Genomic DNA, 16,912 nt, shown 5'->3' with positions numbered 1-16,912 from the left:
ATTATTAATTATTATTACTATTGAAACTTATTTATTAAATTATAAACAATTGATGAGTTTGCATTAAATGAAGTGAGATGGAGATAGAATAAAAACTGACATAACGAATTATCTTTTATATAAAGTAATTTTTAACTCTATATTATTAAGATATTTTGTTCTGTACGCTACAGATATCCTGTACAGAATGATCCATTATCGCCATTATAAGAGCAATCTCTATCCCGATACTTCATCCAAGAACCAGCGTTTCGATTAATTTTTAATTATTCGATTGCGGTGCATCAGACTACGTGTACGTCACGTTTCCTTATAACCCGAAGCCTGGGAAATGAAGACGCCTAGATGCTAATGACAACGTAAACAACCTACAACTTGAAGATCGAACTTCGCGAGCTGGAACCTCTCACGCAAATTGCGCAATCAACCGATACTCGATGCACAACAAACAAGTATATAACCGAGATATAATGGAGAACGTAAGAAAGCAATTTCGAAGTTAACGTTAAGTTTTTCTTCGGCCAAATAGTCTGATATTAACCATTTCTGATAAACGACGTAATATTGTGGATATAACAAAGCTATCTAGCTTCGTATTTTAGATATTCAAAAGAGTGGCGCGGGAAAATTTACGATAATGTCGGCATTTCAATATGGCGCACACCCAAAGACTGTATTTAATTTTATTGCCTGGACCCTTGCCATCGTCGAACGAAATGGTACAGGTATCAAATTAAGCACGTTTGTCGACGTGTTCCGTGTTAAATTCAACCACCACAAAAGCCTCTGTGTGTTCATTATCGTGTACGCAGCCACGGTGATTCCCTTTCTTTTCACGCGTGCACACTAACGAGATGGAAAGTTAATGGCTGATGTAGTTGTAATTTACGCGAGTTGTGTGGAAACAGCGTCTTTGCGTGACAAAGCGTTTGATCAAGAATCTTTTATAAAGACAAAGGTTTGATCTTTGTCGAGTATCGCAAAGATAACCTCGATGTTTATTTGCACCTTAAACGATGTATGAAGTTTCAAAGGGTGAAGAGAATTGTTGGAGAATTTTGTCACTTGTGGAAATGGGAAAAGTTTTTGGATAAAAAGAAAGATTGATTTTTTATAATAAACTATTTAGATTAAACTGAATCGTGAACCTAACCTAAGAAATTAATTATTTCTGACAAATAAAATTTCAAAGTTAACATTGTAATTTATGTCAATTATGCAAGGTATCTTTGTAATAAAGATTTTGGCAAAGAATGAAAGTTTAATCTTGGTCGGATATCGCGAACCTACCCTAAAAAACTTATTAATTCCTAACAAATAATACTCCAAAGTTTTAAAATATAATAGGGAGATTAATGCTGACATCGTTAACGTAATTTATGTCAATTGTGCGAGAAAAAACTTTATGATAAAACTTTTGGTAAAAAATAAAGATTGCAATTTTTTACGAAATATTATAAATTTATCCTAAAAATTTATTATTTATTATTTCTAAAGAATGATATTCAAAATAAAATATATAATTCTCTGTTGCAAATAATTATAAGTGTAAAATTAGTAAAAAATTATCTTCGAATTTTATTTTAACTGAAAAATATTTTTACATATTCGAAAAATCACATACATTATTGATTTTTCTTTTCCTTTCCTATAAATTGATTCAGTTCTTCTATTGAAATAAATATGGTAAATTCTAATCATATTAATCTAGCCATTTCGAATCGAAAATAAAATCGAAATGTTTGAACTTCTGAATCAGAATTTGTGAAATAGCAGTTCATGCTAAACAGTTGCAGTTTTTTAAAATTCATAGATAAACTCGGCCACCCCGTAACGCGACACGCCGATAACAGTTGGTTCTTTCGTGCCACTTTCGCGCAGAATTTTTATTTCGAGCCGCGCGAAGGAGAAGAGAAAAAGATAGCTGGTCAGCCGCATTGGCGTATTTCATCTCTTATCTCGATCCGGTGCCGGACCGGTTTTAATTCGAATGAAAATGCCGTGGCAAAGGGAGAGGGAAAAAAAAGAAAGAAGAAAAACATAGCACAGTGGAATAGCGAAAATCCTCTGGCTTATTTACAAACGAATAAAGAGGAATGAGGTGGCGATGATGATAACTTTAACGCAGAAGAAGCAATAGTAAAATGTAAGAATGATTCATTAAAAATATGTTTGTGAAACCATTGGAGAATAAATCTCCTCTTTAATGGAAGTTGAATTTTACATACATATATTTTAAATCATAATCAGATGGTTATCAGATATGTAGTATGATTTTACAGCCAAAGTGATAAGTGAAACAAGATAGGTAGACACGTAGCACACAATCCATAATTGGCAAACAAGTAGAACATCAAGCAGTGTAGTCAACCAATCTATATTAATAATATAAGAGAATTATGATAAAATTGAATAAATTGATGAAATCATAGTTGGAGAAAAAAATAAAATGAAATATAGTCAGCATAAACAAAGGAAATAATAGCTCTGATAAAAATGATGATCATTAGTAATATATACTCATGATAGCAAGTAATATAAATAGAAAATTGTCAAACCAATGGAACAAGTCAATCACATATCAGAACAAGTGAAATAAGACAATTATAACCATATCAGTAAAATACAACAGCCATAGTATTAGACAAATAAAATATAAGAAACAAGAATAAGATACTATTTCCTTATGTTACAACAATACCAAACCAATTTCATTGGAATCAGTATTGCTTCCTACGTATTTGCTCAAAGTTGTCTGATCTCAACCTGAAATGCGCTAAGGCGACACGACACGTGAATTGGAAGCGAGCTGAATTTTTAACCGAATCACACGAGAGACAATAAGAGATGTTCCAGGACGAAAATGTGTAGGAAAGTGAAACCTGCTGAAAGCCCTCAAACTCGAGATATTCGCACCTTATGGCCTCGTGCTCATAGACACGAGACACGACGCGAATCAAGCAAGCAAGCCAGAGTCGTGCATCAAACATTCATCGAGCCACCATGCTAGAAATGGAGTCTTAACACACAGGAGCCAAGGCAACGTTTACCAAGCTTCCAACTATTTTCGCTCGCTCGAGATTCACTTCGATCCTCGAAAGCACTCCGGCGCTTCCAATAGCCGAACGTTATCCCATCCACGCGTATTCCTAATAGGAATGGATATATATATTTATCAAGTATTCATGATTCGTAAAAAATGAAAATTTTTTTAAAATAACTTCTTGCATTTACAATTAATGGAAATAATTAAAATCAATCTCTTTAAATATGAACGATTATTACGTGAAAGAATACATATCTCATAAGAGAAATGCATTTTTCAAAATATAAGCATTTTTAAATGTGCTAATTTAATTAATATATTTTATATGTCGGATAATTGCTCGTTGAATAATTGAAATTCGAATAATTAACGTTCTACTGTACTGGAGCGAACTGAATAAACAAATTACAAATTAAATTCATTTTAAATTGACTAAAAAAAAATTAGCAAATATAAAAATAATTAATTCTTCAACAAAATTTTTCTTTTTCCATATATGTTTAAAAGATAAAATAAAAATAGATATACAAAGAAAAAAGCAATACAAATTTTGCAGACTTCACATACAACAACATATGCTACAATATCCATATGTACAAAGTAGAATCAATATTCACACAATTTTGACAGCCAGTTGAGATTCATCTTTAAAAACACGTACCAATTTTTCGACATTAAATCGTGTCTTTATCTATTGCTATTTGACATTATCGATGCATTCTCACCGAGTTCGCAATTCAGCGGTTCGAGTATTGCTTTTCTCAGCGATTTACTGCACAAGAGCAGCCACGTTGGCACTCAAAACCGAACTGCAAACCGGTGCATACAACGAGTACATGTAACCATAGAATTGTTCACACAGCTGACTCTTTACTTAAGCGCGCCACTAGCGTTTTTCTTTCGAATTCGCGATACATGGATCAAGTTAACGACAAGAACATCTGCTACCTCGATGCACATTCTCCTCTCTCGAGTTATCACGTCAAACGAGAATTTTTAACTTTATACCTCGTCTATTTCCTACGTCTTAGATTTAATAGATAAGAGAAAAATTTCGTTCCTCCTAGAAGTGAAATGTTGCAATGTATATCAATGCTCGCGAAGAACATTATCGACGTGTATGGAATCGACTTGGTATTATTCTTTGGAATAGACTCAACGGTGAAATTTCATTTCCGATTGATTTTAGATTTAAAGTATATTCTTGAAGGAAATTTCAACGGAGTGAAAATGATATTAGCGATAGTGTGATATTGATTGTTTTGAGTCTGACTCGGGAGTCTAAAAACATAAATTTAATTTTAATAAATATTTTTTTTAATATTAAAGTAATGTAATATAAACAAAATTTCATAATAAAAAATTTCCGTGCGAAATATTTAATTATTGATTAAGTTGGATAGGGATTAATAATGTAATATTTTTGAATCAATAATATTAAATATATGACAGAATGGATGATGTAGACAGAGCAAATGAATAGAAGAGAAAGAGAAAGAGAAAAAACAGGAATGGATTAAATGTGATATGAAAAACGTTTTCATTATTATTAAATCTTATCATTGCAATCGATGATCCATTTATTCTTATATGTATACGAATTGTGATATCATAATAATGTATCATAATTTTCTTATTTGCCACGATTTCCAAACAGAAATTCATTTTTACGTGGTATATCGTGACGAGCAATACTCTCATATGTACGTAGCAAACAATAGATTCCACTTACACGTTTCACGCGGTTCAATTTTTGAGTTTCACGTATTTGCGTTCTCGCGGAACAGTGACCCACGATTTTCATTTATTCGCCCCTTCGGAAAATATCAGACGCGCATTGTCCATTTGGCCGACAGATTTAACGCGGAAACAATATTTCGTTATAAGTATTCTCGTCTGTGTTAAAACGAATAAAAAGACGGTATACAATGGAGACGCTTCGTTAATGCGTAGTTTTCATTTTATACGTGGCGCGACACGAGAAAGGAAAAGCAAACAGCCACGCTTTTCCAATATGCATCCCGTGTAACAGTATGTGATTAATGTATTCCACGTGAAATATTGTTCCATCGAAAATTTAACAAAACCACTACCTTACTAAATGAAAGGTATCCCTTCATTTTTATCGCCACTGTTTTCCTTTCGTATGCGATACAAATTGAAGATTTATGCAACCCTTTAAAATTTGTAAATTGAAAATTCTTGTACAAATTGACATCAATCTTGTGTGTGTATATGTAAAAAAACGAGAAATATCGTGTATTATTATTTAATACGAACTTGCTCTCACGAAAAATTGTTAATATTACTTCTTTATTTAAGTTTCTGTTTAAATAAATAATTTATTTTCAAATATGATTAAAAGAAATATATAATTCTTCAATTTCTTAATACACTACAATCTATAATAATTTAAGAAATCTTTGGATATTCAAGTATCAAGAAAAAAATATGGCCTCATACATATATTTTTTAAGAATTATCGAATTGTGATTTTAAAAAAAATCATGATATTTTACAATTATTTTAAAGTCAACTTTATCCCAATTATAATTAGTGGCGCCATCTGACCACGAAATTAATTCTATCCACACTAATTTTTTAACCATTCATTATTAATTCTCAATAATTACTCGAATGATTGAATATCATTTCCTTCACAAATTGTCATCCAAATGTTCAATAGCGAGGTATTCACGAAGTAAAAACTTCTCCATTATCGAATCGAATGTCACAATTTCATCGATGGACACGTGCTCGTTGTTTGACTTTCCGGGAACACTCTTCAACTTAACAATTGGAAAAGGGTCGCTACCGAATCAAAGATCCTGCAGTGGGAAACTAAATCTGGTACTGAAACTTTCTCACGTTCGTATGTGTATGTGTCTGTTTGTCAACTCTGGCGCAACTATGACGAAGGAATCAAAACTATCGACGAGACTTGAAAACAGGCAGCGAGTTCGTTCACGAGGACGCGAAACTCGATGATCTTAGTACGTCGAACTACCCCTATTATTAAATTGAATATGTTACATTGGATACTATCGAGAGGAATTGATTGGTTTCGTACGTGTATTCGTGCCTTTGAGCAAGATCTGTCGGACAAGTGAATTATCTGCTCTATATTTTGGCCTCGAACACTTTAGTTTTCGTTGCATCTGACATTGGTTGAAAGACAACGTTGATAAGGGTTGAAATGGGTTGGGATATTAATACGTGTTTATACAAACTGTCGATAGAACGGTAATGTCTCGCACGATGTTGGTGAAACAGATTATATGAGAAGTAAAAACATTTGAAAAAAAAAAGAATGCTCGTCAACGTGTATATATATTCGAATAAATACAACATAGATTCGTTTACGATTGAAATTTTGTTTTTTTAAGAATTTTTCATCTTATTAACAGAATTTACTCGGTACTTTTATTCATGATTATATCTTTTTTTAATAAGATATCGTTTTTTAAATATATTATTAGTGTTATTGTTCAAGGCAAGATTAATCTCGCCACGTTCTATTTACCACGAAAGCTAACATTTGAACAGCTGGCCTTATTCACTTGGTCGACAGGATACTTAATAGCTATGCTATGTTATCATTCGGAAATTCTAAAATCATGTTTGACAACATTTCACCACGTTTCTAGCATAATATAAATACAGATAAAAGTAATTCTAAAATATTTCTCTACCGTAAATATTAATAAAATTCTAATATTATAACAGGATTGGTCATGACTTTTAAAACATTTAAAATGTTTTGAATATGTAATATATTGAAATAAATATAAAAATTCTTGAAATTTGCGAATATGAAAACAATACATTTTTAAAATATATTATTATTCAAATAAAATTATTTTACGTAATTTAAAATTAAAATTTTACTCGAATAATTATTTAGAAAAAAAATTTATTTTAATAAACTCTCGGCTCTCTGTTATAAATTCCGAACAAGTAAAATTCATAGAATATAAAAAACTTTATTTTATGAGACTGTGTCACGTTACATTTTTATAGATTAACACGATACAAGGAAGAGAATATTTATGCAAGAGAAATTGACACAGAGAGAATTGTATTACGCATAACCATAGTGGTACCCAGTATTTTGTTTGATTAGCATAGTATTCTCTAGTTAATTATTTATTTGAAATTAGTTATGCTTAAGCGGTAGTATCCCATTAAAATTTCATCACGAGACACGCGTTATATTATTCGCACACGAGTTAATAAAATTTCATTTAACGAACTCTTTCAAACGTAACGAGAAAAGCTTTACGTATGACGTGACTATATATATATATATATACCCTGAGTTATAACATTCTCTGTGTAGATATGTACACGATGAAAAATTTAGCAGGCCTCTACTCGCTCTTTCTGAAATTATCACAATGAAGAATATTTTAATTTTCTAAAAAGAGACGATTTTCGAATACTTTGTTTTAAATATTCCAATAATGACTCCTTTTAAAAATTTGCTTAATGTATTTGAGTGTAACTTTTATCGATAATTTTTTTCAATGTTCTAGCGATAATTAGTTTTGAATATTTATATTAATTTTAGAAATTGAATTATTCTATTCAATTAGAATGGAGTAAAAATGAAACAATTACGAGACAGATTTCACAGGTGTCAAGAAGCAACATTTCCGGATCACAACAGTGAATTTATCGAGACCTCATTGTCCCACTCATTTACCATGGGGGAGAAACGTGAAGGGGAGAAACTAATCGAGCGCACTCTGAACGCACCACTCTGGATGATGTTCTAATTGCCGTTATCTACTTTGCTCGCGAGGTGACACGCTACCAGGCAATTTGTATTCTGGACCGTGAACACAGGAATGGGTATGAGAAGAGGCTTGGGTATTACATCGATTACGAAGGGCAACGTATAAAGGAAGATAGAAATAGCGTAGAGAAGCTAGTCAATGAAAATAATGAATTTTCTGAAAGAAGGAATGAAGAATAAATATATGAAAGAATTTTTAGCGTCGAACAACTTAATTTAATTTTAAGGAATCTTTTTTAATTTTTACTATACACGAGTAATAAATAAATTAATTAGATATTTAAGCAAAATAACAACTGAAAATAATAGTAAATTAAAAAAAGTTAAATTAAACTAACTAAATTATTCAGAATCGAGGATGCAGTAACTTTATAATGACAATCTGAATATTGCAGTTTGAATATAAACAACGAGATGAAAGAATTATTTGAGTTCATTGACTAAATTTCTTTTTATGAATAGAAATTTTTTCATTATACATACAGAACAACAATTCAGAATAATAAAATTATAATCTAATCATTGTTATCAATTAAGACTCTATCTGAGATCTTTCATAGAATAGGCTTACTTTCTTCATTTACTAATTCTCTGTTTATTATTTTCTTAACAATAACTTCACTTCTATACTTATTTTCCAAATTTTCCTCGATCATATTATACGAGAGCACTATCACGTAATTTTCACATTATAAAACTATCACGTTATATTACACCATCATTTATTACTGCAATATACGTCTCATAACATCCTTACGTTAAAAGTTACCTTACCTTCCCTCAAATAGATCTTACGTAAAAAAAAAAAAAACCTACTTAAAACCAATTCATTTCCCTCGTCTCAGATTATTATTTCTTATCTTCGAACGAAATATGTTGAAGACAGTTCGAAACACCTAACTCCATATAATTTCTCGGTCAACAATGGGCCAGGGCGAACAATGGCGAAAACGCGTGGACAAAAGGGAAGCGGAGGAGCAGAAAGAAGGCGAAGTAGAACACGAGAAGAAGCAATAGAGCGGAAGGACAACGACGAGAGGAAGCGAGGTTTCAAGCGAAAAGGCAGGGCGAGACCTTTGCAAGGGGGTTGGACTAGGTGAGACCTAGAACCAGAGGAAGAAATTACACGCGACGTGGCCGAATAGGGCGGTGGAATACGGGAGCCATGGTGGATTCGATGTTCAATGGCGAAATTATGCGAGGAACGGGACGAAAACGAGATTCGTCACGAAACTTCCCTTCAACTGTGGACGATAGGACGGTACCCTTAGCAATTCGGTGGATGTTCTCGGACGGTCGGATGCAAACTCGAGCCATGGATGTTCGTGGCAGCTCCGACTTCCGTGATTAGCATATCCTCCTTTCGATAATCACCCCTCGATCGACATATTTATCATTCTGGCCCGGTTCCACACGGATATAATACCGCGGCGGTTCGTGGAAATGAAAGCTCGTACCTTTTCGGGATAATTGCTCATTAAACTTTTCGAAAACTCTTAATTAGGGATGTTGTTTATTAACATTGATGCGAGTGGATTTCATTCGTGAAGAAGATGGTTGTTGGAAGGGATGGAATGTTGGTGTTCTTCGAACTTTTGAAATTTTGTTTAAAAGAAGAGAAATTATTGTTATTGTAAATTTGTTATTAATTGTTCCAATTTCGAATTTTTATTGATAATTTGAGGTAATGTAAGATAATGAATGAATGCGCGATAAGAAAGATCTCCTAAACTTCTAAAATGAATTTCTTTCTTATGATGCATATAGTATGCATATAGTATGTAAGCATGTGAAAATGGAAAGAAAGAGTTTTAATAAATATAATGATAATTATGTGATGTAGAATTAATGGATCAATATAGATGAATTAATACAAGTTTGAACATATAATACCAGCGAACAAAGTTATATCATCTTTAATGCATATACTTTAACTTATATCTGAAAATTTAAAAAATCGAATGAGAGTTTTTATGAATTTAAATGTAACATTACCAAGAAATTTGTAGAATTTCTGAAAATAAGGAGGAAAGGCAAAGAAATTTAATTATTGATTAGATAATAAAACTATTCTTAATAAATTTGCTTTTAATAATTATCGTTCGTCTTATTGCACGGTCGTTAGAAGAAATTTTTCATTAAATAGAAAATATTAAATAGATATAAAATAAATGGTTCAATAAATTAGATCAACTTACATATTTTGATCAGTTAGTTGGCTGCGAAATAGCGATGAAAAAAATCGTAAAGCAAATATGACGCGAAGAAAAGGACGATAAATCAAACGGATTTATAGTACTTTTACTATACCCACAGGATTGTCATTCAGAGTCGAACTGGCGCTATTATTTAAATATCTGACTATTTTTAAAGACCATCAACCACAGGTGAAAACTATAAATTTACGATTCTATGCTGAAAATGGTTTTTCTGCACTATAAGTACAAAAAAATATATGGTATAAATTATATCAACGTATTTGATAAAATTAAATTAAGCACGTTTCAGTATTGTATTTAAAACGGTAAAAATATTTTGATTGGAAATATAATTTCTCGCTTTTTTATTTTTATATAATAATTTCATCAAATATCTTAAAAAGCAATATTGATCTACTTCGCTATACTTTTTGAAACAAATGTTTTAACACGAGAGCTACAAATATTTAAAAATAATATATAATTTATACATTTATCATCAATGCTAATCCTATTTATTTATTTTTTTACTTATTTCCAAAAACGGAATATCATTTCGAAACGAAATAAACATTTTCCATTATTTGCTATCGCGATAAAGTTAATATTTATGATACGTTGCAATTTATATAAATAATTCCAATGCACGTATACCGGCATTGTAATGAAAAACATGATTGATATCGCGTTGTTGTTTTATTGAAAAAAAAAATCATCGAAATACCTTGTTTGGAAATCATTGCAATCAATGTTCGAAAACGAGAAATACCGATCCAATCATTAAAAATTCGTCATCGAATTTCTATCAATGTTCGATATAAAACTAACTCTCATAAAAGATAACAACATATAATTTGCATAACATTATACCGAGATAATTTATCATGTTCTCGTTGCATTTGTTGCCAGAATGTCAAATTACAATATATATACATATATATTATATTAACATAATATTCATTAACTAAATTACATTTTCAATAAACAATATAATAATTATAGCGATTCAGCGTTTAATATTAACTTGACACGAGAAATTATATTAATTAAAAATTTTACTTACAGAAATACCGAAATATGATATATTTATATATATATAATTCCGAAAATTATTATTTTCAGCATCATAAATATAAATTGCCAATTTTCTAAATTCCAAAGTGCATAAATATAATCAAAAAGCTACAAGAAAGTGCATATATTATTGAAAAAAATATATATGAAAAAAATTGAATGAAATTATTAAAATTCATCGAAATCGATAAATCACATATGCAAATCAACTCCTTCTCTTCATCAAAAGCAAAAGTAAGATAAGACATCCGATTAAGCGTTACGCATCGAATCGATATTCGTTCGTACAACGCTATAAAATGCTCGTAAATTCGGTCGATACAATAGAATTCAATTAACGTCGGTGACGATGGAAGGATCACTTCCGCGCCTCGCCACAGACTACTAATAAATATCGTGGAGGGAGGATGGTTCGCGGTAATTGACATTCTCGACGAAAATCGACGAACTAAACGAGCCAAATCGATCGTTTCGGTACAAAATACCCGCGAATCTCGCGAATGAATGGAAGGAAGTTGATGAATCGACAGAATGAAATTTATTCACGAGTAAACGTGATTAAAATTTGTTGGTGTATAATGTTCGAGCTTATGCATATCGCTTCGCTTTTGAGTAAATTTATTAGAAACTCGATATGATTCCTTCCAACATCCAAGCGTTGAATTATAAATATAAAGTTTGTACGTTAATTCTTCATTATTATCATTATCATATTTCATTTAATATTACGTAAATGAGTAGTAAATTTTTGATATTTTTTTCAAAGTCAAAAATTGAAAAATCGTGGAACTGAGATATCACGAAGAGATGAATGGAATTTAAAACGAAAAGGACGAAACAAGAATTTCCAACTTTTATTTATAATCGAGTTATCCAGAGATTTCATGTTTCGTGATAGCTTGAGCTTGCAACTTGTACATCTTAGAAATGCTTCGAAATCCGTGCGACACGTTCCTTCGTAACGATTTTTCATTCCTTCTTCGAAACGATTTCAACAAGGCGGTCCTCGTCGAACTCGTAACTCTTTCTGTGGTTTGGGATATATACACTACCGATCAAAAGTTTCTCACTGTTAACTTGTTTTAAATGTTTCGATTTAATCGAAAGTTGAGTTGATATTTTCTGACCATAAAAAAATTCTTTCGTAAAAAATTTATTAATATAAATAAAAGAAGATATTACTGATATCTATAGCATTAATTTTTAATCAATAATAAAAGATTCTAAGAAACTAAAGATTCGATGTAGCTACAATTGTTAAATTAGTTCCAAATTTATTATAAATATTATTATTTGTAAAATTCGATATAATTTAGATTTTATTTATGATATTTAAATTCCATTGTATTCAAGATTATTTAATAAAATAAAATAAAGTTTTATTAGTCATTAACTCTTCGAATTCTATAATATATATATTGTAAATTGTAAATTTACTTGTATATTAGAGTTCTATTTTAGACTATTTTCTCTATATATATTCTTTTATTCCGTTCAAATATATATAATGCATTTCAAAGGAAAATGTCATTTTTAAAAATCCATTGTTATTACATTCACAAATATTTATTATAAATTTAGGAATATAGGAAAAGAGATTCAAAATTTTTGACTGGTATTGTACATACGTGCCGTGATCACAAAGTTTTGCGAAACTTCTAGCATAAATTCGCGATCATTGTTCCATATTTTTCATAAGATTTTTTCGCATAAATTCGACAATATTTTGGCGAATTCTTGTCACAGATGGATTAATTGTAAAAGAAATTACCAAAAAACAAGGAAACATTCGTTTTGCGATGACCGTTTGCTCGATGAAATAATTTATTCATTTAAGAAACGACAAGTGGCGAGTTTGCGATGTTATTAAAATGCAAGCAACCCTTTAGCATACCTAATAATAAAGTAATTATCCATCCCTAGATGGCGACTTTATTTCCAACGAATAAAAATACGAAGAAAAATTGGAATTCTTAATAGAGCCTTAAGTGGAAGTAACAAGTTAAATAACTTAAGACGATTCATCCATGCAATTTTAATTATGCTACGAAATATTTCTTTTTTCCAATTTCCAAATTACATTTATATTCATTATTTCAAATACTATTTCATTATACTTGGGAAGAAGAATAAACTACTATTATTTTTCTTTTCAAAATTCTTCGTTTAACTCTCTTCCAATAAAACTTTTTTTTTCCCTCGATAAGAAATACAATTTGATAATATTCATCGTTAAAAATATCTTTCCACCTTTCCGACATCTTTCATTTTTAATGCCTGAAATCTTGAATGATTGACGTAACACAATTACCAAGAACGAGCAGGAATTCAATTATTCCAACAATCCTAATACAAAGCAGACGTTTTATAGTCGTCGAACGAGTTCGTTGTTATCGTTGTTTCGAAACAGACTTATTCGATCGCGTGCATTTTCACTTTCTTAAGATTTCAATCGACGAACCTATCCTATCTATATGTATACAATCTTGCCGGTGAGCAATCATGTGAAGAAATTGAGGAACAGGAAAAAGAAAAGAAAAAAAGAAAGGAAAGAAAACGAATGAAACAAAAATGGAATCGCTGTTGCAAATAACACGAGAAATGTTTCACAGTTTTGTTTTCGCAAATGGCAGGCAACTTCGGCTGTTTACGTGAAATTGGATGAAAATTACGCCACTGTTGGAGAGATGTACGATCGAACTTAACAAGAGGGTAAGCATGACAGGTGAAAAAGAGCAGAGAAACTGGCAGATTTACAACGGCAAGGAATGAAAGAAAAATGTTGTCGGCGTTATGAGAATTTCTCTAGTTATACTGCATACTGTATCTGTATATACGTAAAAAGTAAGAAAAAAAGAAAATGAGGAAAGGATTGAAGAATGTGAATTTTAGTTTGACAATGTATTGTTTATCGAAATTGGTTTTAAGAATTCTATTGAAATGAATAAGAGGAATTGTATATTGTGATAGAAGAGAGAGAAAAAAAAGAAAAACTTTAGAATATTCTGTTCTCTATTTATATGTTTTCATATACTTTTCATATACTGAATTTAACTTTATCGAAGAAAAATATATTAATTGCTATAAATAATAACTACATTGAAACATATTATATATTGAAAATAAGAAGTAAATTTTTCTAAATTATTAGAAAAATTTAATGCATGTAATAAAAAAAAGATATTTATTAATCAGAATATAATATTGCTTTAATTGACGTAACTGATTATAGATTATAATAATTAATTCAAAATATTGCAATAAATTATATTGATCACATGCAATTCCATTTAACTATTCATATGATATATGAACACATATTCCCTAATCGCTGTATCATTGTAATTCAGCAGCTCATATTCTCTCAATCATTATTCGTATTTATATACAATTGTATAAATTTAATAATATATTAAATTAATGATTTAACATGCAAATGGATTAATAAAAGAGAATATAAGCTAATTAATTATGAAAATTATTGGTATTTCTCCATGTAATATAATTTATTTATTTTTTATCACAAGAGGAATTATTAAAAATTCTATACAAAAAATGTTGCATATATTAAAACTAAAATTGAATTAAAATAAAATTTTTTAAAGGATTTCCTAATTAAAAAAAACTTATCTATTTAATTTATCTATAAATTATATGAAAATTTATTTTCTATATATCTATATTATATCTATTTTTAAAATGTGAAAATCTATGATATAATACATTATCATTAATTTATATTTATTTATTATTTTAATTTATAATGATAATTAACTTATAATGAAACATTTATCGAAAGTCAATAACATAAGATTACGATAATTTAAAAATGATTGTTAAAGTTTTCATGATATTTATTCGTTTTTAATTAATTAACGTTACGGAGTATCCCATCTTGTTGCTTTTGTTGCTATATATACACTAAATCTAATCACCTTTATTTATCACAGTTACATAGCCATTACCCTAGTTTATACCACTCTCGTGTTGAATCTCACAGTACTGCAACACTGGAGTTTCTAGATCGTCTTCTGTAAGTTAGTACTAATTGTAGGGAACGTAGTTATGTGAAGACAGAACAGTTGCAATATAGGTCAGTAATTTTAAATAAATTCTTCGTAGTAGATTAAATCGTTTTTTTTTTCAAATATGTTCATCTAAAAATTTTCAAACTATCACAACTAAATTTTCTTATATTGATTACTTATTTATTAATCTTGTTAATTGTAAATCTGTATTATTTTTTTCAAATCGATTATATATTTATTCTAATGTTATATTCCATTTTTTTTAATAATCAAATTTGTATCTTCTTTCAAAATATTTTTTCAGTTAGAAAAAGAACATAAAATCCAACAAAATATTGTATATATTGTAAATCTAATTATATTAATATTTTTCGACAGTTTTGTAGATATTGATAAAAATATTATTGGTGAAATAAATTGTCTGTGAGGTCCTTTACGTTTATCTTTTTACATTTTTTCTATTCTTGAAAATAAAAAAAAATTATATCGTGATAATTGAATAAATTGATTAATTAAAGAATGTATTGCTCTTAAAATAAAAAGTACGATTCTCTACGCAATAATATTCAACGAGTATTTGCAATTCGTTTCGTATGTATATATATTTCACCCTTTCATACAACTGTTTCGTATCCCAGAGGTAAATTGCTGCACAGGGGATGAGAGTTGTCTCTGGCAACGCATTAGAAATATCAAAATGTACGCCACTCCCAAGCATAAAATATATTCTCGTCAGCGACTGTTCACTGTCGACGTAAAATTAGTCTCAATTTTGCAACCCAAATACGAGACACGCGTAGCAAAAAAGGGTTAATCGATGGTGAGAATATTAAACGTGGATTTTTCGCCCAGAAATTCTTATTTCGATATTCGAATTAAATGATATTAAAAACTTTGAAAAGATGAAACCGTGTATTTAATAATTGGAAATACACGGTTATATTTTTCGGTACAAAATATTTTATTTCTCTTGCATTATCTATCGCAGAATTTGATACATGAAGTATATTAAATTGGAAAAATATTATGTACCATTTCGCTATATGGAATATCAAACAGACTTGTGTATTATTTAAATAAAATATTTAAAAAATGATCGTTCGAAAGCTGAAATCGAAATATAACTTGCTTGTTGAAACGCAATTTTAAATTAGCGATTTAGCATTTGATATTTCACCTGCAATTTTCGAATTTTTATTATATTTTATGGTAAAATTAGTTTTTCTATAATACTCATAAGTTGGTTGAAATAATTCTACATTTCGTATCATTATTTTTAATTATTTCTTCTATTAAGTCTAAAACCACTTTTAATATTCTGAGAAAAAATGCAAACATTAGTTGACAAATGACGCGATATGATTTATTTTGAAAAATTGCAAATTTTACCTGTGAATTATAAAATGTTGATCTTAATTAATACAAATTTTTCTATTTCAAAAATAAAAAATCAAAAAGGTAAAAATATGGAATTAAATTACTTTCAATTCCATATTACATATCTACTCTTCCTTTTTCATAATAATTAAAAACACAAAATTGATTTGATTAAAAAATCCATGGAACTACAAATGAAAATTTTTATCAAAAAAAAAACTTTTTCATCCTCGAAAATGCAATCTCGAAAATTCAAATTTGAAAATAAAAATTAACTTGTACAAATATTATATGCAAACTTGGTATCGCGCATCGAAAGAAAACTTCGAATCAGGACGATATGTAGAAATTAGAGGGTGGCAATGTGTTCCGAATTTATGGATGTATCTAT

At 29.6% G+C, this 16,912-nt stretch overlaps 2 protein-coding genes across 11 annotated transcripts in view; one reads left to right on the top strand and one right to left on the bottom strand.

The window, feature by feature from the left end:
• Nucleotides 1-16,912, bottom strand: part of LOC108002966 (zwei Ig domain protein zig-8-like) — a 257,216-nt gene that overhangs the window by 209,532 nt on the left and 30,772 nt on the right. The window lies entirely within an intron of this gene.
• Nucleotides 644-2,057, top strand: LOC133665689 (uncharacterized). The gene is given in 3 exon segments (XM_062071779.1): nucleotides 644-927; nucleotides 1,797-2,011; nucleotides 2,014-2,057. Coding segments are annotated over 3 exon segments (321 nt in total). The 5' UTR covers nucleotides 644-865.

This window comes from Apis cerana, linkage group LG1, assembly GCF_029169275.1.
Source record: "Apis cerana isolate GH-2021 linkage group LG1, AcerK_1.0, whole genome shotgun sequence".
NCBI lineage: Eukaryota > Metazoa > Arthropoda > Insecta > Hymenoptera > Apidae > Apis > Apis cerana.
This window is presented reverse-complemented; position numbering and strand designations above follow the sequence as displayed.